This window comes from Amblyomma americanum, chromosome 11 (genome assembly GCF_052857255.1).
Source record: "Amblyomma americanum isolate KBUSLIRL-KWMA chromosome 11, ASM5285725v1, whole genome shotgun sequence".
NCBI lineage: Eukaryota > Metazoa > Arthropoda > Arachnida > Ixodida > Ixodidae > Amblyomma > Amblyomma americanum.
Genome location: NC_135507.1, coordinates 23,581,049 through 23,597,079, shown reverse-complemented (window position 1 = coordinate 23,597,079; position 16,031 = coordinate 23,581,049). Strand labels below are relative to the sequence as shown.

At 48.6% G+C, this 16,031-nt stretch overlaps 2 protein-coding genes across 2 annotated transcripts in view; one reads left to right on the top strand and one right to left on the bottom strand.

Moving 5' to 3' along the window:
- The window catches only part of LOC144110425 (uncharacterized), a 28,070-nt gene that overhangs the window by 8,970 nt on the left and 3,069 nt on the right, over positions 1-16,031 (bottom strand). The window lies entirely within an intron of this gene.
- LOC144110973 (uncharacterized) lies at positions 3,198-15,847 on the top strand. Its single transcript, XM_077644045.1, has 10 exons — positions 3,198-3,355; positions 3,518-3,528; positions 4,063-4,321; positions 6,337-6,438; positions 7,805-7,870; positions 9,146-9,319; positions 10,449-10,555; positions 11,166-11,192; positions 13,992-14,072; positions 15,690-15,847. Exons 1-10 carry the CDS (start codon positions 3,198-3,200, stop codon positions 15,800-15,802), a joined length of 1,098 nt encoding a protein of 365 aa, XP_077500171.1. The 3' UTR covers positions 15,803-15,847.

The window sequence follows — 16,031 nt, the reverse complement described above, 5'->3', positions numbered from 1 at the left end:
AAAGGCATTGTAGTATTGTGTCAGTTCCGGTTCCGAGTTCTGGATTGTCTTGTCTTGTATGTGCACTTGAGATCGGTTTGTGGTCACGGCACTCGACCCAAGCCTATAAAAGATGACATCATGGTGAATAAAGGGTCTTCATCGGAGTACCACCACATCGACTGCATCCCCAATTCCCCGTTGTGGGTATGTGCCATGTCCCTAAGGCAACAACAACTGCGTCCGGCTGTCATCTTACTCCGGGCGACCCAAGCCCCAACACTACAATGATGATGATGAATCTTAATGGCACAAGACCCGCTTGGCTAAGGAGCGCCACGGCACCATGCATGGCACAATGTCGTTTAGTTGTACACACCCGTGGGTGAAAATGGAGGGACATGACGGCTCTCGCCGAATGTTATAACTACGCCGTAACCTAGATTTAGAAATATGTTTAATTTTAAAATGACGCCACCTTTTCTGGGGACGCCACCTGTCACCTGGAAGTTATGTGACATCGAATTTTCCTCCCGATGACGCTTCTAATGCTATGGCATTAAAAATTCAGTACGAAACAGCGTCGGAAAGAGACGACGACAGTAAACGAAGCATGAATTGCCGCGAGGATAGACAAAAAAAAAGGTCTGAAAAAGAAGAACGCACGAGCCATTTCAGACGTGCATCGCGGATGCTGTGACCGACAGCTTTGAGGAGCCTCCAACTAACCGCCGTGGGACTAAGACGAAGCAGCAGCCGCAAGCAGAGAACAAACCGTTGGGCTGGCGTGGACCTCAAGGCACAACAAGCGACCACTTGAAAGGTACGCTTAAAAGGCTTTTGGGAGAGGGCGAAGTGGTAGGCCTCGAAGCACCCAAGGCGACAATCGTATTTCGGTGCAGTATCACTACTAGACGCATTTTACGATTTCGGGCCTCAAGCCTGCTCTGTGGCAGGCGGCCCACTGGGTTGTGGGCAACCTGTCAGGTGTGTACACATGACAGGCCTTTACCGGGGTGAAGACCTCGGTGAAGGGTACACCTTGGCGAAGGCCTTCAGGGTAAAGGCCCTTAGGTAAAAGGAATTTGTGGTAAAAAGATTTAGGTCAAATATATTTAGCGTGAAGGCCTTCGTCGTGAATGCCTTCCGGGTAAAGGCCTTTGTGGCTATTAGGTCAAACGTATTTAATACGTAAGGATCTTGAGTGCCCACTGTAACTAGTGCTATTGCACGACACTCCTTGCTTACTCATGCTAAACCGTCGCTATTTTTTTTTGTTTCAAATCTGGCACAATCGGAATCAAAGAACCCAAGCACAAGGTCAGCCTTTATATGGGCTACAACTGCAACTGCCCCCCCCCTCCCCCGAACGTGACCCTTCCCGATTTTTGTCCCTGTGCTGGCGTTTGTGCGCCGATTATTGTGAATCCGAAAGTTCCTTTCCTTCACTCCATTTTTTCCCCCTGTAGTTGTGTATGTGACGCATTTCGAATATCACTGTGCTAACACCAAACCACCGTGCTTCTGCCACACACTAAACAGTAATACTCCCATATGTGAATAGAAAGGGAGTAAGCTGTCCTCTAGCGCACTCTCTTTTTATAAAAAGCCAGTGCGGTAGAGGGGAGTTTACTCCCTTTATTACTCCTTTCTGTATACAGTGCTGAGGAGCGACGGCTTTTACTCTGGTATCCCGCCATCATTTATGCCCCGCTGGCAAAATGGCCTGCGACGTGTAACGAGCCCGCATGCATTAAGACTTGCATGCAGACTACACCGTGGCAGGATTTGCGGCCGTTTCTAATGATTGCGACTATTGGAGTAACGGTGCACAGCCAGGTGGACCAGGACCACAGTGATTACATGTTGGTTGATCAGTCAGGCCAGTCCACGGAACTTCCGGTCGACTTACTGGATATTTTCTTTGCATATGTTCGGCGGTTGCCTCTGCGCGTTCCTCTAAGTGTAAACTTGAGCTCGGACCTCTTGATCCAGCACAGAACAATATTAGTTTACCTGAGCTTGTGGAGCAGGTGAAACATTCAGCTCGGCGAGCTGAGGGTAAATTCTCCTCGAAGTCTGCCCAGGACCTGACACGCAAGGATGGGTGACGTACGTCACGAATCGTTTTTTCTATTAATTTGCAGGGCACTAAACACAGAGCGGTGGAATACCTGTTCACCGGGCACTCCAACAGAATGACGTCATCGGGGTACGCGTCAAGTCAGCAGCCGCCTTTGACCCAATTACCCCAGAAGAACGTTGTTCAGCCGCCGGTGCAGGCTCGACCCTGGCCAGCTTTTCCGGTCAGTGCTTTTCAATTCTCCGTTTAGGCTAGGTTCTGTGCTCAGAACTATAAGCTGTCTACAAGTACTAATGTTCACCAGAGTAGAGAAATGGCATTTCACGAGTGAAAGAAAAAAGAACATATGGTGACTTCCAATCGCAGAGTTGGAGCACTTCAGGAGCAACGTTTTCTGCTCTTTTCGGAGCAACTGTATTCCAAACGCAAATCTGAGGCACGGATCGCGTCTTCCAATCGTAGACAGGGAGCGGTTGCCGAGCCGAGATTGCTCCCTGGAGCAGCCGGGACTGCTCCGCCGAAATCGGCGGATCCGACCGGAAGTTTGCGTGACGTTCTTTTTCAGCGGCGATAGCGGCGCCCAACATGCTCTGGCCAGAGCAAGTGTACTCCAATCGCAATTTCAGGTCGCGCGCTCTGCGCCGGATTCAGGCGCTCTGTCACAGAGCGTGCAGACCGCTCCGGGCCTGCGATTGGAATTCACCAATAGACTAGACTGTAAAAAGAAGCTTCCCAGTTGGTGAGGTGCTCCTCCTGAATAAATCAGTAGGAAGTAGCGACCACATGTGCATGCTCTTCCCTTTGTCCGTGTCTTTTTATTTATTAATGTTAGAACATTAGAACTGTCCGTGCAAGTGGAAGTGTCGATGGCAGGTGCAACCTGCCCACCGAGATACGAAAGAGCTTAGTATACTACGTCGGATATAACGAACCTTAGTGGGCTAACATCGGAGTATGCGACTTAGTATCTTATCTTAGTATGCGGCCTCGGATACAACAAAATTTTGTGTGTAACCTTGGCCAGGTGCCGGCGCCAAAGAGGCGCGTTAACGTCGCGCCGATCGCGACGACTCCGGCCCTGGGCGCCACCGCTCTGGGGCCAGGGACGCAGCTGTCCCCGCTGGTGCTCCGTCGGATGTCGCTGGCGCCGTCGACGCCGCGCGGAGGACCGCTCACCGCTGCGGGCGCTGGCCCGGCGCTCCTCAACGTAACAATGCCACCTCCGACGACCGTAGCGGCTGCCGCCAAGAAGCCGAGCATTTCCTACCTCACCGCAGCTCAACCATCCAGAAGGCAAGCTCTCTACTTCCGGTTTATTCGCGCGCTTCCCTCGTTGGTTTTGTATGGTCGCTCGCCAGTGAACTTTGATCACTGTCATCATCATCAGCCTGACTACACCCACTGCAGGGCAAAAACCCCTCCCATGTCTCTACCATTAACCCCATCATTTTCCAGCTGCGCCCACCGTATGCCTGCAAACTGCCTCATCTCATCCGCCCACCTAACCTTCTGTAGCACCCTGCTACGCTCGCCTTCTCTTGGAATCCCCTCCGTTACTCTTAAGGACAAGCGGCTATCATGCCTTCGCATTACATGCCCTGCCCAAGCCCATTTTTCCGAAACTCTTGATTTCGACTAGGACGCCATTAATCCACGTTTGTTCCCTCACCCACTCTGCCCGCTTCCGGTCTCTTAACGTTACACCTATCATTTTTCTTTCCATATAGCTCGCTGCGTAGCCCTTGAGCTGAACCTGAAATTTACCTTAATAATCCGCTAATACTAAATTCACCCGCTAATACCCACTAATCCACCCTAATTATGCGGATAGTCTCCCCCCTTCCATTGCCATGCCTCTCCCTGCATTGTTCCGCTAGCAGGTTCACGAGAATCAGCCGATGCCATTGGCTGGAAGGGGGTCCTTTGACAAGGAAAAGCCACTGTGTTCTTGAGTTGTATCCGCCTATAGGAAGTTTGATGTAACAATAAAGTTTTGACAGCTTGTGGCGGATCAGAAAACAACAAAATCTTTGACAGCGAAGACGATGCTGAGAGAAACAGCTTTGAAAGTGATGCCCGACTGCGGTCGTGTGCTGCTTTCCGCAGGAAGTCCTCTGGGCGTTCCAAGGCTTCGAAGGCTAGCCGCCGTGCATCGCGGCAACTGCCGCCGGAAAAAAGGCCCGTCACCACGGAGGAGCCCGCAGTCGCCGATGATAGTGACGTCACCCTGGCTGCGGAGTCTCGGAAACGACGAACCAAGTGAGCGCTCTTTGGTCAAGCAGCGCTCTTGGCTCTCATTACCGGCGCGAACGTTCAGGAAATCTCCTGACGCTGTTTCGATAAGGCAGGGAAGATTTGCACAACTCAAATGATAGTAATAATAATAATTGGTTTTGGGGGAAAGGAAATGGCGCAGTACCTGCCTCACATACCGGCGGACACCCCAACCGCGCCGTAAGGGAAGGGATAAAGGAGGGAGTGAAAGATGAAAGGAAGAAAGAGGTGCCGTAGTGGAGGGCTCCGGAATAATCTCGACCACCTGGGGATCTTTAACGTGCGCTGACATCGCGCAGCACACGGGCGCCTTAGCGCACTGTTTGATTTCAATAATAATAATAATTGGTTTTGGGGGAAAGGAAATGGCGCAGTATCTGTCTCATATATCGTTGGACACCTCAACCGCGCCGTAAGGGAAGGGATAAGGGAGGGAGTGAAAGAAGAAAGGAAGAAAGGGGTGCCGTAGTGGAGGGCTCCGGAATAATCTCGACCACCTGGGGATCTTTAACGTGCGCTGACATCGCGCAGCACACGGGCGCCTTAGCGTTTTGCCTCCATAAAAACGCAGCCGCCGCAGTCGGGTTCGAACCCGGGAACTCCGGATCAAATACCAGATTTCAGCGATCCTACTAAGGTTACGCGTAGCGAATGGCGATCATCGCATTGTATATGTGAATCTTGGTTATCAGATCATGTATTTTTGTGACCAACGAATATGGCGTTTTCACAAGTTGTGACCTGGCAGCCTAGGTTTTGTAAACCTGGTCATTAAAACCGAGAGTCGGTCCTGCGCCATCTGGTGCCATGCAGATCAGCCGATTTTGGCCAATTTGAGCTCTCTTACCGTTCAGTTTGCTCTCTCTACCATCATCAAAGATTATTGCCTGCTCTTCAGCGCACCCCATAACAAGCAGAATGGCAGGAGAAATAAGCAGACAGTTCGCGCTATTACGTAGGCCACCGGTCCCCATATATGGCGCCACATGGCGACAAGTAAACGAACTTGGGCGTCTATTTAGATCTGATTGCGAAGATAGCGGTGTGAAGTAAGTTCTAGAAGCGTTCATTACGCATCTTTGTCGACGTCCTCGATAGAAAAATTGTGAGAAGGTCAGATTGAGGGAACACAGGCTGTTGGAAGACATACCTCACAGGGGACAAAAAAAAATTTCCGACCAAACCTCATTAAAGCCGATTTTTCCGCTATCAAATTTTCCACACTGAAGGATGCGGACGCCCTCTCACCCTCTCCTACAGCTGCCCATAAAACCGCCGCTGCGCAGAACCGCAACAAACCTTAGCCAACTTGACACTGTTAATAATAATAATAATAATTGTTTTTTTGGGGGAAAGGAAATGGCGCAGTATCTGTCTCATATATCGTTGGACACCTGAACCGCGCCGTTAGTGAAGGGATAAGGGAGGGAGTGAAAGAAGAAAAGAAGAAGGAGGTGCCGTAGTGGAGGGCTCCGGAATAATTTCGACCACCTGGGGATCTTTAACGTGCACCGACATCGCACAGCACACGGGCGCCTTAGCGCACTGTTTGATTTCAATAATAATAATAATTGGTTTTGGGGGAAAGGAAATGGCGCAGTATCTGTCTCACATATCGGCGGACACCTCAACCGCGCCGTAAGGGGAGGGTAAAGGAGGGAGTGAAAGGAGAAAGGAAGAGAGAGATGCCGTAGGGGAGGGCTTCGGAATAATCTCGACCACCTGGGGATCTTTAACGTGCACTGACATCGAACAGCACACGGGCGCCTTAGCGTTTTTCCTCCATAAAAACGCAGCCGCCGCGGTCGGGTTCGAACCCGGGAACTCCGGATAAGTAGTCGAGCGCCCTAACCACCTATACTTTTCTGGTGAAAAGCGGACGGGCTCTTTTCTGCGATGCATTGTCGGTACAGCGCTTGTCCGGGTCTCTTCAGTGCACGTCGATAGTCGCGTGTGTCTTCTGGCTGCTGGCTAAAATGTTTGCTCGGTACTCCGTCCAGGACACCGGTGAGGAACGACTCCGAGACCCTGTGGGAGCGGTGGTGGCCCTTCGCCTTCGCCGTGGCGCCGCCCCAGCTCGACGACATCGTCACCCGAGAGAAGTGCGCCGTCCGTCTCCTGTCGCAGCTGTTGCGCGCTGATTGGTCATAATGGAGTGACGTCACGCATGGCGCTGGCAACGGACCACACCTATTGGTTCGATCCGAGCGACGTCGTACATGACGTAATAAAAACGCACCACGCTGATTGGCCCGAATATAATGACGTCACGGGACATTCGCTATAGCCTGCCCGTGGCGCCAATGTGAGTGCAGCGCCATAGTAGCACGTGAGCTGGTACCTACGTTTCGCACCGCCCTCAGCTGCCGTTGAAATTCACATTGCCACAGCGGTAAACGTCCGGTCAGTTATCAGCAGTCTCAGATGCTGGCCAATGGCAGTGGAGTCGAGTCCCTTCAAAATAAGTAAAGTATACTACTCTTTAATTTGAGTTGATAAACGACGAATAATCGTTTGCTAAATGGGACAACCGTATCACTTTCGCGGTGTCCTGTGTTGCGCCTCCATAAGATACTATGCTATACAGGTGGGCATGGACGAAGATAGCGCCTCGAGCGAAAACATGGACTTCTATGGATTATTATTATGGATTATTAATATTAATTAATATTCTATGGAGCAAAGCTTGTGTTCTAAAGCACAGAGGCGTTCTTTTATGCGTTCAGAATACTTTCTTTGTACGTTAGCGCCCATCCAGCAGTTTCCTTTCTATATAGGTCGAGCTCCGGGAGGCCCTAGAAATGCTGCGCGTTTGAAATGCCCTTTGGGAAATGCCCTTTGAGAAATGTCCTTTGGAAGACAGCGGGAAACCGGACGACTGTGAAGCAATGACCAAACGAGCTAGTAAGCTGTGACTTTCCACAGTTTTTCTCGTGGTTAAAAGGGAGGAACTATAGGGTAAAATTATTAACCTCGATACTGGCCGCAACCAAGACAATCCTTTGGGGTCCACTGCGAGGCTACATTAATTTAATCAGGAGTTTGTGAATTACAACGTTCACAAACACCAATTTTAAGTTGTTACAGTCAGTTTGAACTTCGAAATAATTAGCAAACGTAGAAGCTTGTACTTGCTGCAGCGATGTGACGTAATGAGACGTAAAGCAAGGTCAAGGAGAGTATGCTGTGTTGCTGGGCGAGTTGGTTTGACATTGTGAGGCAAACGACGGACGAAGGGTGTCTTCGTCCGTCGTCTTCAGTGTTCACAAGGAGAGTATATCACCAAAAGTTTCTGGCTCAGATTCCCCGTGACCGCGATGAGACCGGAAAAAACGGTCACTCGCTGTGGTATCACTTATTTTGCCCTTTAAATCAAAATTACAAGTACGAAAGGTGAAAAGCATAATTAATCACGACAGAGAAAATTTGATCCCGCGTTTTTATAGTCTACTATTTTTTTGCTCGCAGCGCCCGACGTCGTCGTGAGCGGATAAGAAGGCTCCGGAAGTACGACGAAGGCCGTGACTTCGAGCAGTGAGGACAATTCATTCTTGCTTGTGATTGCACTGATGTAAAACATCGAGTGTCTTTTTTTTTGAAGCGAAAGCTTCACTACGCTAGGTTTTCAAGAGGGCAGCGTCAGTGCAGTCACGTGACAGGTCATGTGACCTACTGACGTCGTCACAATCTGCCCACCGTGGCAGCTGACAACTGCCCATTGGGCACTTCATCGACGCTTTACAGACAATTCGTTCGGCAGTGTGTGTGTGGCGTTTGTGAAACGTTGCCATACAAAGGAAGCTTTCGCTTCTCACGAGGGTTGACCAAAGTTTAAACCACAGCTAATTTTTTTTTCATATGCTGTTAAAAACATCACCTGTTAAAGGGACAGAGACGCCAAAATTTTCGTAGCGTATTTTTGCTTTCGGCTGATGCGCAAGACATTAGTAACCATCGACCACAACGTGAAATTCGGCTACGCTCAGTGCCTAACATTAAGTGAATTTAATTTTCTATTGCAGTTTTGTTTTCAGCTGTCGAAAGACTGCTTTGACGTCTCAAGTGAGCACCAGCTCACGCGAGGCATGCAAAAACTTAAATATAACTTCTGTTTGTCCATTTGCTGTTATTCCAGCTTCTGGAGCATTTTAGCATGAGAGTTTGAATGAACTTAAGACAAAGCACGGGATACATTGTAGGTTTTGCATGCCTCACGTGATCTCTTAATCACTCGTGACGTCGCAACTATCGTATGGCCACTGAAACCGAAACTACAGGGGAAAATTCCGTTACAAGATATTTATTATGCACTAACGAATTACACCATTCCACAGAGCTCAAACGTACTGAGAAAAAGGTGGTGCCTCCGCTCCTTTAAAGGCAACCAGAGGTCATACTGAAGTTGGTGTGTATTTATAGACTACCGGATTCTAGCGGCAAAGATATTGGTTAAATTGAAAATGGAGCTTTCATTAGCTCGAAAAGGTGTCGCCACTACCGTTCGATTCCGCAAATGAACTGATTTGCGTCGACACAACGTGGATCCCCGAGTCTACGCTATATCGCCATTCAATGCTCACTTGAAGACTGCGATCACGGAGTCCTTCCCGCTGTAGACGTCACACAGATTTGAATCGAGCGGCGGGAAGATTTCTAAATGCAATTTTGCCTAACAAACATAAGAAAACCAGCCAGAAAAAAAGTCCGAGAATGTGTTTTTACAGATAAAATTGTATAGAGATGCCCTGAGTATCTCTTCAAGATGTTCTTGCAGTTGCTTTAACGATTGGATATTGGGTGACCGTGTAGATTCACCGACTCGTACCAGGGAGACTCTAGCCAGGGCAGCATCGGCGCCGACGAACAGGTCATCGCACCGGAAACGCCCGCGGGCCACTACTCAAAGGCGCACCCCTACTACAAAAAGCTGCGCCTGCCCACCGGGCGCCGGGTGGACATCACGAGGCGGAACTACTTCCTCAGGTAGAGTAGTCAGCAAATAATAATAATAATAATAATAATAATAATAATAATAATAATAATAATAATAATTAGGTGCGCTAGCACTTCGGCATCGGTTTTCAAGTTCAAGCAGGCTTCACACAAAGAACGGAGAAATCGGTAAATGGGGTCCTAAGCTCTAAAAATGGGAGGAACACTTAAGCTCCTTACCCGCCGCGGTGGCTCAGTGGTTAGGGCGCTCGGCTACTGATCCGGAGTACCCGGGTTCGAACCCGACCGCGGCGGCTGCGTTTAGATGTAGGCGAAACGCTAAGGCACCCGTGTGCTGTGCGAAGTCAGTGCACGTTAAAGATCCCCAGGTGGTCGAAATTATTCCGAAGCCCTCCACTACGGCACCTCTTTCTTCCTTTATTTTCTCACTCCCTCCTTTATCCCTTCCCTTACGGCGCGGTTCAGGTGTCCAACGATATATGAGAGAGATACTGCGCCATTTTCATCCCCCCCCCCAAAAAAAAATAATTATTTTTCTCAGCTCCGCCTTAAGGAAACTTGAATGTACGACGCGACAGCTTTAATGGGTTAATGGTCATACATGCGGAATCGGTCATTCTCTAATTTACATTCATAGATCCCTGGGAGTTCTCATACCACACTATAGCGCAGTGACGCAGCGGTTAAGCGGTGGCAGGTGATGCCACCAGTGGGAGTTGTCATCCAGGTTGCTCCTCCCGAGAAATCTCTTCCGACCAATCGTTAATTGAACTGCCAGCTGTCACGGTGGGCAGTTTGCTCGAAATCCGGAGGGCGGGGGGGGGGGGCATGTTGTGATGACGCCACAAATAACGTCACGTGACATAGACATAGGTGGCCTACCTGCCACCGTGAAGCGACTCGGCAGTATGTACTGATGTTCACACTGGCAATCACCACCCGCGAGTCCCGAAGAATCTCGTTTCGAACGAGAACAATCGGGATTCATGCAACCGGAAATAAGCAGCCAAGCTCAAAACAAGCGCCTAGTCTTCTTGGTTCAGCAGCTTTGCGTCTTCGAGACGCAAAGCTTAAGTTGCTCTCGTCGCAAAGAAGCTTGCGACGAGAGCAGCGGACTTTATGTTTAAATTAATTTCTCTCTGCCCCCTTTCTTCTACAGAAAATGGCGAGACAGGAAAGTGAAGACTACGTACCACGTGTTCGCCGTCCTCACCGCCCTCTTTCTCCTGGTCTGCTTGGTTATATACGCCTACAAGGAAAACTTGCGTGAGTGCCGCAGCTCATATATCGGAGGCATTCACGTGACGTCATGAACGCAATTTCGTTGTACAGAGCCTAGCTACAGCAGTGCAGGCCGGAAGCAGGCGGCGATACACGATTAGACATGCTTGCGGCCTACTGCCGTGCTGAATGCAGAAGACATCCGTTCTTGCTATCGCTCCCCCCTTTTCTTTCCCTCTCCTTCATTCCCGCTAGTCGCAGCTAAGGTGTTTCAGGTTTCGATGGCAGATGCTGCGGCTAGAAACATCTTTTCCTTCCATTGTTATTTTATTAACAAATAGCCACTAACAACAACAACAACACTGTGGCATCAGTGACTACTCCCTATACTACCGTTGTGCCCTGCGAACTGTCTTGAAGCAAATAGAGTAATTTCGATACAAGATGTTTCTAATGGCATTCGGACTAATTATGGTCCTTTAGAATAGGTGACCATAACCGATAGGGTTGCCCTATTTAAAAGCGTCTATTGAGTGCAATTTGGGAAAAGTCATTTTCAAAGCACGCATAAGCTAATTCTTGGATATTTCTTCGTTTCCCGATCCATGTATCCGTTGAATTCACTCCTGTACACCTGGGAACCTGTCGACTGCAGCCTGGCTTTACAACATCATCAACAAAGGTGAGAACAAATCGAGTTTTCGGAACAAGCGCATATCAGTGCTTGGCTGGTAGCCGCATTGTCAAAAGTTACGGAGCGACGGGATTTGCTTCATCTCAGCCGTACTGTGGAGCTCTTACGATACTCCTGCTGGCCCTGAAGGTCCCGAAAGATGAGGACAAGTGTTCTTGCCTTACAAAGATTTGGAGCGTCAGGGCAGCCATAAGTGCCCTGCTACCCCAATGGGCCCTGGAAGTCCATTGGATGTCCTGCGGACATCCTAAACGTCCGCAAGACGTCCATGGGAGTTTGGGCCCTGGAAGTCCCTTGGATATCCTGCGGACGTCCTAAAGACGTCAATGGGAGTTTTAATGCCCATTGAGACAGGGCTAAGAAAGAAAACCCGTTGATCGGTTACCTTTGACTAAGACGTGCGTACACAAAGTAACCATTGTCAAACGCTCGAAAAATTTATCACCAATCGCCAACGCCTTGGCAGCGCAATTAATTTTACTAGCCACCTAGGTGTCAACGAATATTTCAAGGTTGCGTACTTTTGACGGGGGTTGTACTTTCGTTGGTGACTGAACATTCTGGACGAAAAAAAAATGGGGACATACAAGGAAGAAGAGAGACATGTACACGACGAGACGCATCTGTCTCCCGTCTTTCACGCAAGCGTTAATTAGTACCGCATATATGCAGTCTATTTCTCATTCGGCTTAAAAAAAAACAAATGTTTCCTGCTCCCCCATTTGTCAGAGTCGGGTGGGCAGATGAGTTCGGGAACTTTGGGAGTTCAAGATAAGTTCTGGCACAGAACAGGCTTAATGGGAAGGCTATATGAGAGACGTTCGTCCTGCAGTGGACGTAGTTTGGCTGATGACACCAATAGGCGTACTTCGGCTGATAGGCGCCGGGTACGAAAGTAATCCAAGAATTGTTTTTAACGCATAAAATGCGCTTTCACTTCTCCGTGTCCGTTCATGTTTGTCCGTCCGGATATACAGGGTGTCCCAGCTAAGTATTTTACAGACAAAATCTGTTTAAGGGAGTTCGCTCACACCATAACTTCGGCCCCGTCCCTGGCGCGCTTTCACCGTGTCGTTCCACGTGTCTACGCGCCGAACTGCCAAGTGCGAATAAGAGGGTGCGAACGTCGCAGTATCAAAAACGCGACAGAGGCTTTCGCCATAAATTAGTCGCAGTCGTGACTATGACTGAAGTGCACTACAGTATTCAGATTCCCTCCAGTAAACCTCCTCTTGCTGTTCCCGTTAGAAGTGCCTTATTCGCGTTTCATTTTACACTAACAATGCGTACATAGCGTTTCCTCCCGTATCGTCCACGTCTTCCGCGCTGTTGTCCCTACAATATATCGCAAACTCGCCCGTTCAGTTATCGTACGTACCCGTTGCATAAATAAATATCGTGGAAACTGCGCTTCAAGCAGCATAGGGTAACACAGGGGTAGCAAGGATTAGCCTGCAGCTTTTTCACATATCGCAGCTGGACTAAGGAAGTGGTTGTTCATGAGCATCCAAACAAGCGCGGGCATGCAGCTACAAAGAAAAGCTGTACAGCTTTAGCACAAGTAGTTCGTAGTCGAAGAAAAATTCTTCCTAATCCTGGGATCGAAACCGAGACCACCGCCTATCACGGGCAGTCGCTTTAACAACCAAGCTATACCAGGGTGTCTAGCAGACGATAGGGTGATACCGAATTGGTCAACAACCCGGAGTGGAAAAGGTCCTTGTCCAATCTTTAGGGGGAATCCCCCAAGGGGGAGTAGATTTTAAATAATGCAGTAATCACTCAGCGTCCACCCAAGCGACGCAGCCATGCAGCTACAAAGGACAGCTATACAGTTTTCACAGGAACTTGGCTGAATTCCCCCCAAGGTGGAGTTTTCCAAAGTTACTGCCACTTTTGGCGGTTCCCCTAAACCTTGCACTATCCCAGAGGAGCTAGCCCACGCATTCTGTCACTGCATGGGCGCAAGCCTTTATAAAAATGGTCTGTAGACAGTCTATTGACTTCCTATAGACATTTCGTTGTCTATTCATTGCCTATAGATAGTCTATAGACAAAAGTCTATTAAATGTGTATGGCCATAAATATATAGATTCTCTATATATAGACTTCTATAGTATCTGTATTGTCTATAGACAGTTCTCTAGGATTTGTCTATAAATAGTCTATAGAAATTATAGACAGAAGTCTATGGACAGTCTATAGACTGTCTAAAGAAATTTTTGTGAGTGAGCCTTGTCGTCTTTCCGCCCATTATCGTGATGCCACGTACACAATTAGCCACTCAGGATCTAGAGTATACAGCAGCGATCTGCAAGAACACGTCAAGCGCCTGTTGTATCCCATAATAATAATAATAATAATAATAATAATAATAATAATAATAATAATAATAATAATAATAATAATAATAATAATAATAATAATTGGTTTTGGGGGGAAAGGAAATGGCGCAGTATCTGTCTCATATATCGTTGGACACCTGAACCGCGCCGTAAAGGAAGGGATGAAGGAGGGAGTGAAAGAGGAAAGGAAGAGAGAGGTGCCGTAGTGGAGGGCTCCGGAATAATTTCGACCACCTGGGGATCTTTAACGTGCACTGACATCGCACAGCACACGGGCGCCCTGGCGTTTTTCCTCCATAAAAACGCAGCCGCCGCGGTCGGGTTCGAACCCTGTTGTATCCCAAGACTTGGTCTTGGGATACAACAGGCCACCAAGTCCAGTAACGAGGAAACGTCAGACCACCTTACCCTCTTCCTTCTTTTTCATGCTGCGTGCCCACAGTCCGCGAAGTGGCAAAGGGAACGCCGGAGGGGAAGCGTCGCAGCACTCCCGTGCAACAACTGCACGCCCAATGGAGGGCCGGTAAGCACGCAGCGCGTCACGGTTGGCGCAGACAAACGGCAACTTGCAGGAAATCATAAAATGCATGCTAATGCTCTTACTGTTTCCGCTTAGAGTTGCCTCAATGCAATGCGAGGAGCTAAGCTTACCAGCTTAGCGAATTAATAAGCGAAGGCTGCTATAGCTTTCGTCTATCCTTTTAGTCCTGTATTTGCCGCGCAATCTACATCGTCAGCCTCGAAAGCCTATAGCCGTGGTAATGCAAATGAACGAAATCTGATCTGGCCATCCGTAGCCTCCAACCACCTCCCATTTTACATCGCCTCTAAACGTAGAGAGGGTATAATTTGCAGCTCTCCGCTCTGAGGCCTACCTATAAGTAATTAAAGGTCTTATGGCTGACGCTGTAGATTCCACGGTAGAACGCAGGGCCGTTCCACAGCCGAAACGTCAAATTACATTGTTTCAAACGTTGGTCTTCTCTGTTCATTCACTACTACTGACTATGCCAAGAACTCTTTTTCCCTGAATTATATATATATAGTCAGTAGTAGTGAATGAACAGAGACCAACGTTTGAAACAATGTAATTTGACGTTTCGGCCGTGGAATGGCCCTTCGTTCTACCGTGGAATCTATAGCGTCAGCCATAAGACCTTATATATATAAACAGCTTTCGTTCTAAAGAAAAAAAAGGGTCTCCGAAGGAAAGCAAACGAATGCGATCAGAATTTGTTGATTCTGCACGAACCGCACGGGCCGAATTGAATGCAAATGCGTTGCGCGTGACGTCACTGCACTCGGTGTGTGAGTCTTGCGTATTTCTTGTACAGCGCTCGATAGTGTACTTCTGCGATATGAGGGCAAGCGCGGAAGTTCGCGCCGTGCTCCTGTAGCCTCAAATGTATCGCCTCTATGACGTCAGCGCAACCCTGCTCTACAGGTGACGAGGGAATATAGGTTGAGGTCTGAAAAGGTACGCCTCGACGGCACTGATGTAGCGGATCACGGGTGCAGGCGGCAACAGACAAAGAGGAGTGTATTGCAGTCAATTTTGAACACCTTAGAATATAACCAGACGCAAGATACCATTTATAAATAGGAAATCCGCAGTTAACAAAGAACGGCCGCCTTTTGGCGAACGAAAAATGTGCGACATTAGAAAAATTCAAAGGGAAATCTAATTCCATCATATGTTAGCAATGAGATAGCACTAACAGCTGTCTGGATTTGCCGGAAGTTGGTTTGGTTTGGTTTTACGTCCCGAAGCGACTCGGGATATATGAGGGACGCCGTAGTGGAGGGCTCCCTCACTATTGACGTCCCTCGTAGCGGAAATGATGCCACTTCTGGTCTGGTGACGTCACTTCATGACCAACGACCCATTTTTCTCCCACGGAATGCTATCGAAATAACCTAATCAAAAAGCGATAAATACTATATTTTGTTTTTTTGCAGTAAAACCACTACTACTGCGAGGCAGGGCGAAATATTGTAGACATCATACTACATGCTAGCACAGAACCATTACGTGACAGCCGCTGAGAAGGCTTCAATACGCGTCCGCGAAACTTAATTAAAGAAAATAAACTCGATTTGCGGTGGTGGTGATAGCGGGCTGCGTTGGTTGCATTTGCAGCGACGCCAGCGGCGGACGCCAGCGACGATGACTACGTCACCGAGACGTCTGACGCGTCGTCCGAGGGTACCGGGACGCCAGGAGGTGCCTTCGCCTCCGACGACGACATGTGAAAGAGGCTGGTCTGAGGAACCTCGAACGAGGGCCGAGCCGGCATGGAGCCCGGCTGTCTTGCGTAGACTATATACCATCATCATGGAAACAAATGCTATAACGTTTCAGAGGTGCCACTGTAAGAATACTTCTCTCGCAAAACGTTTTGAAGATGTATTATTCAATTCGCCGTATAATAACCGAACAGTTGTAATAAATATCGCTCCCTAGCACGAACTTGGCATTTAG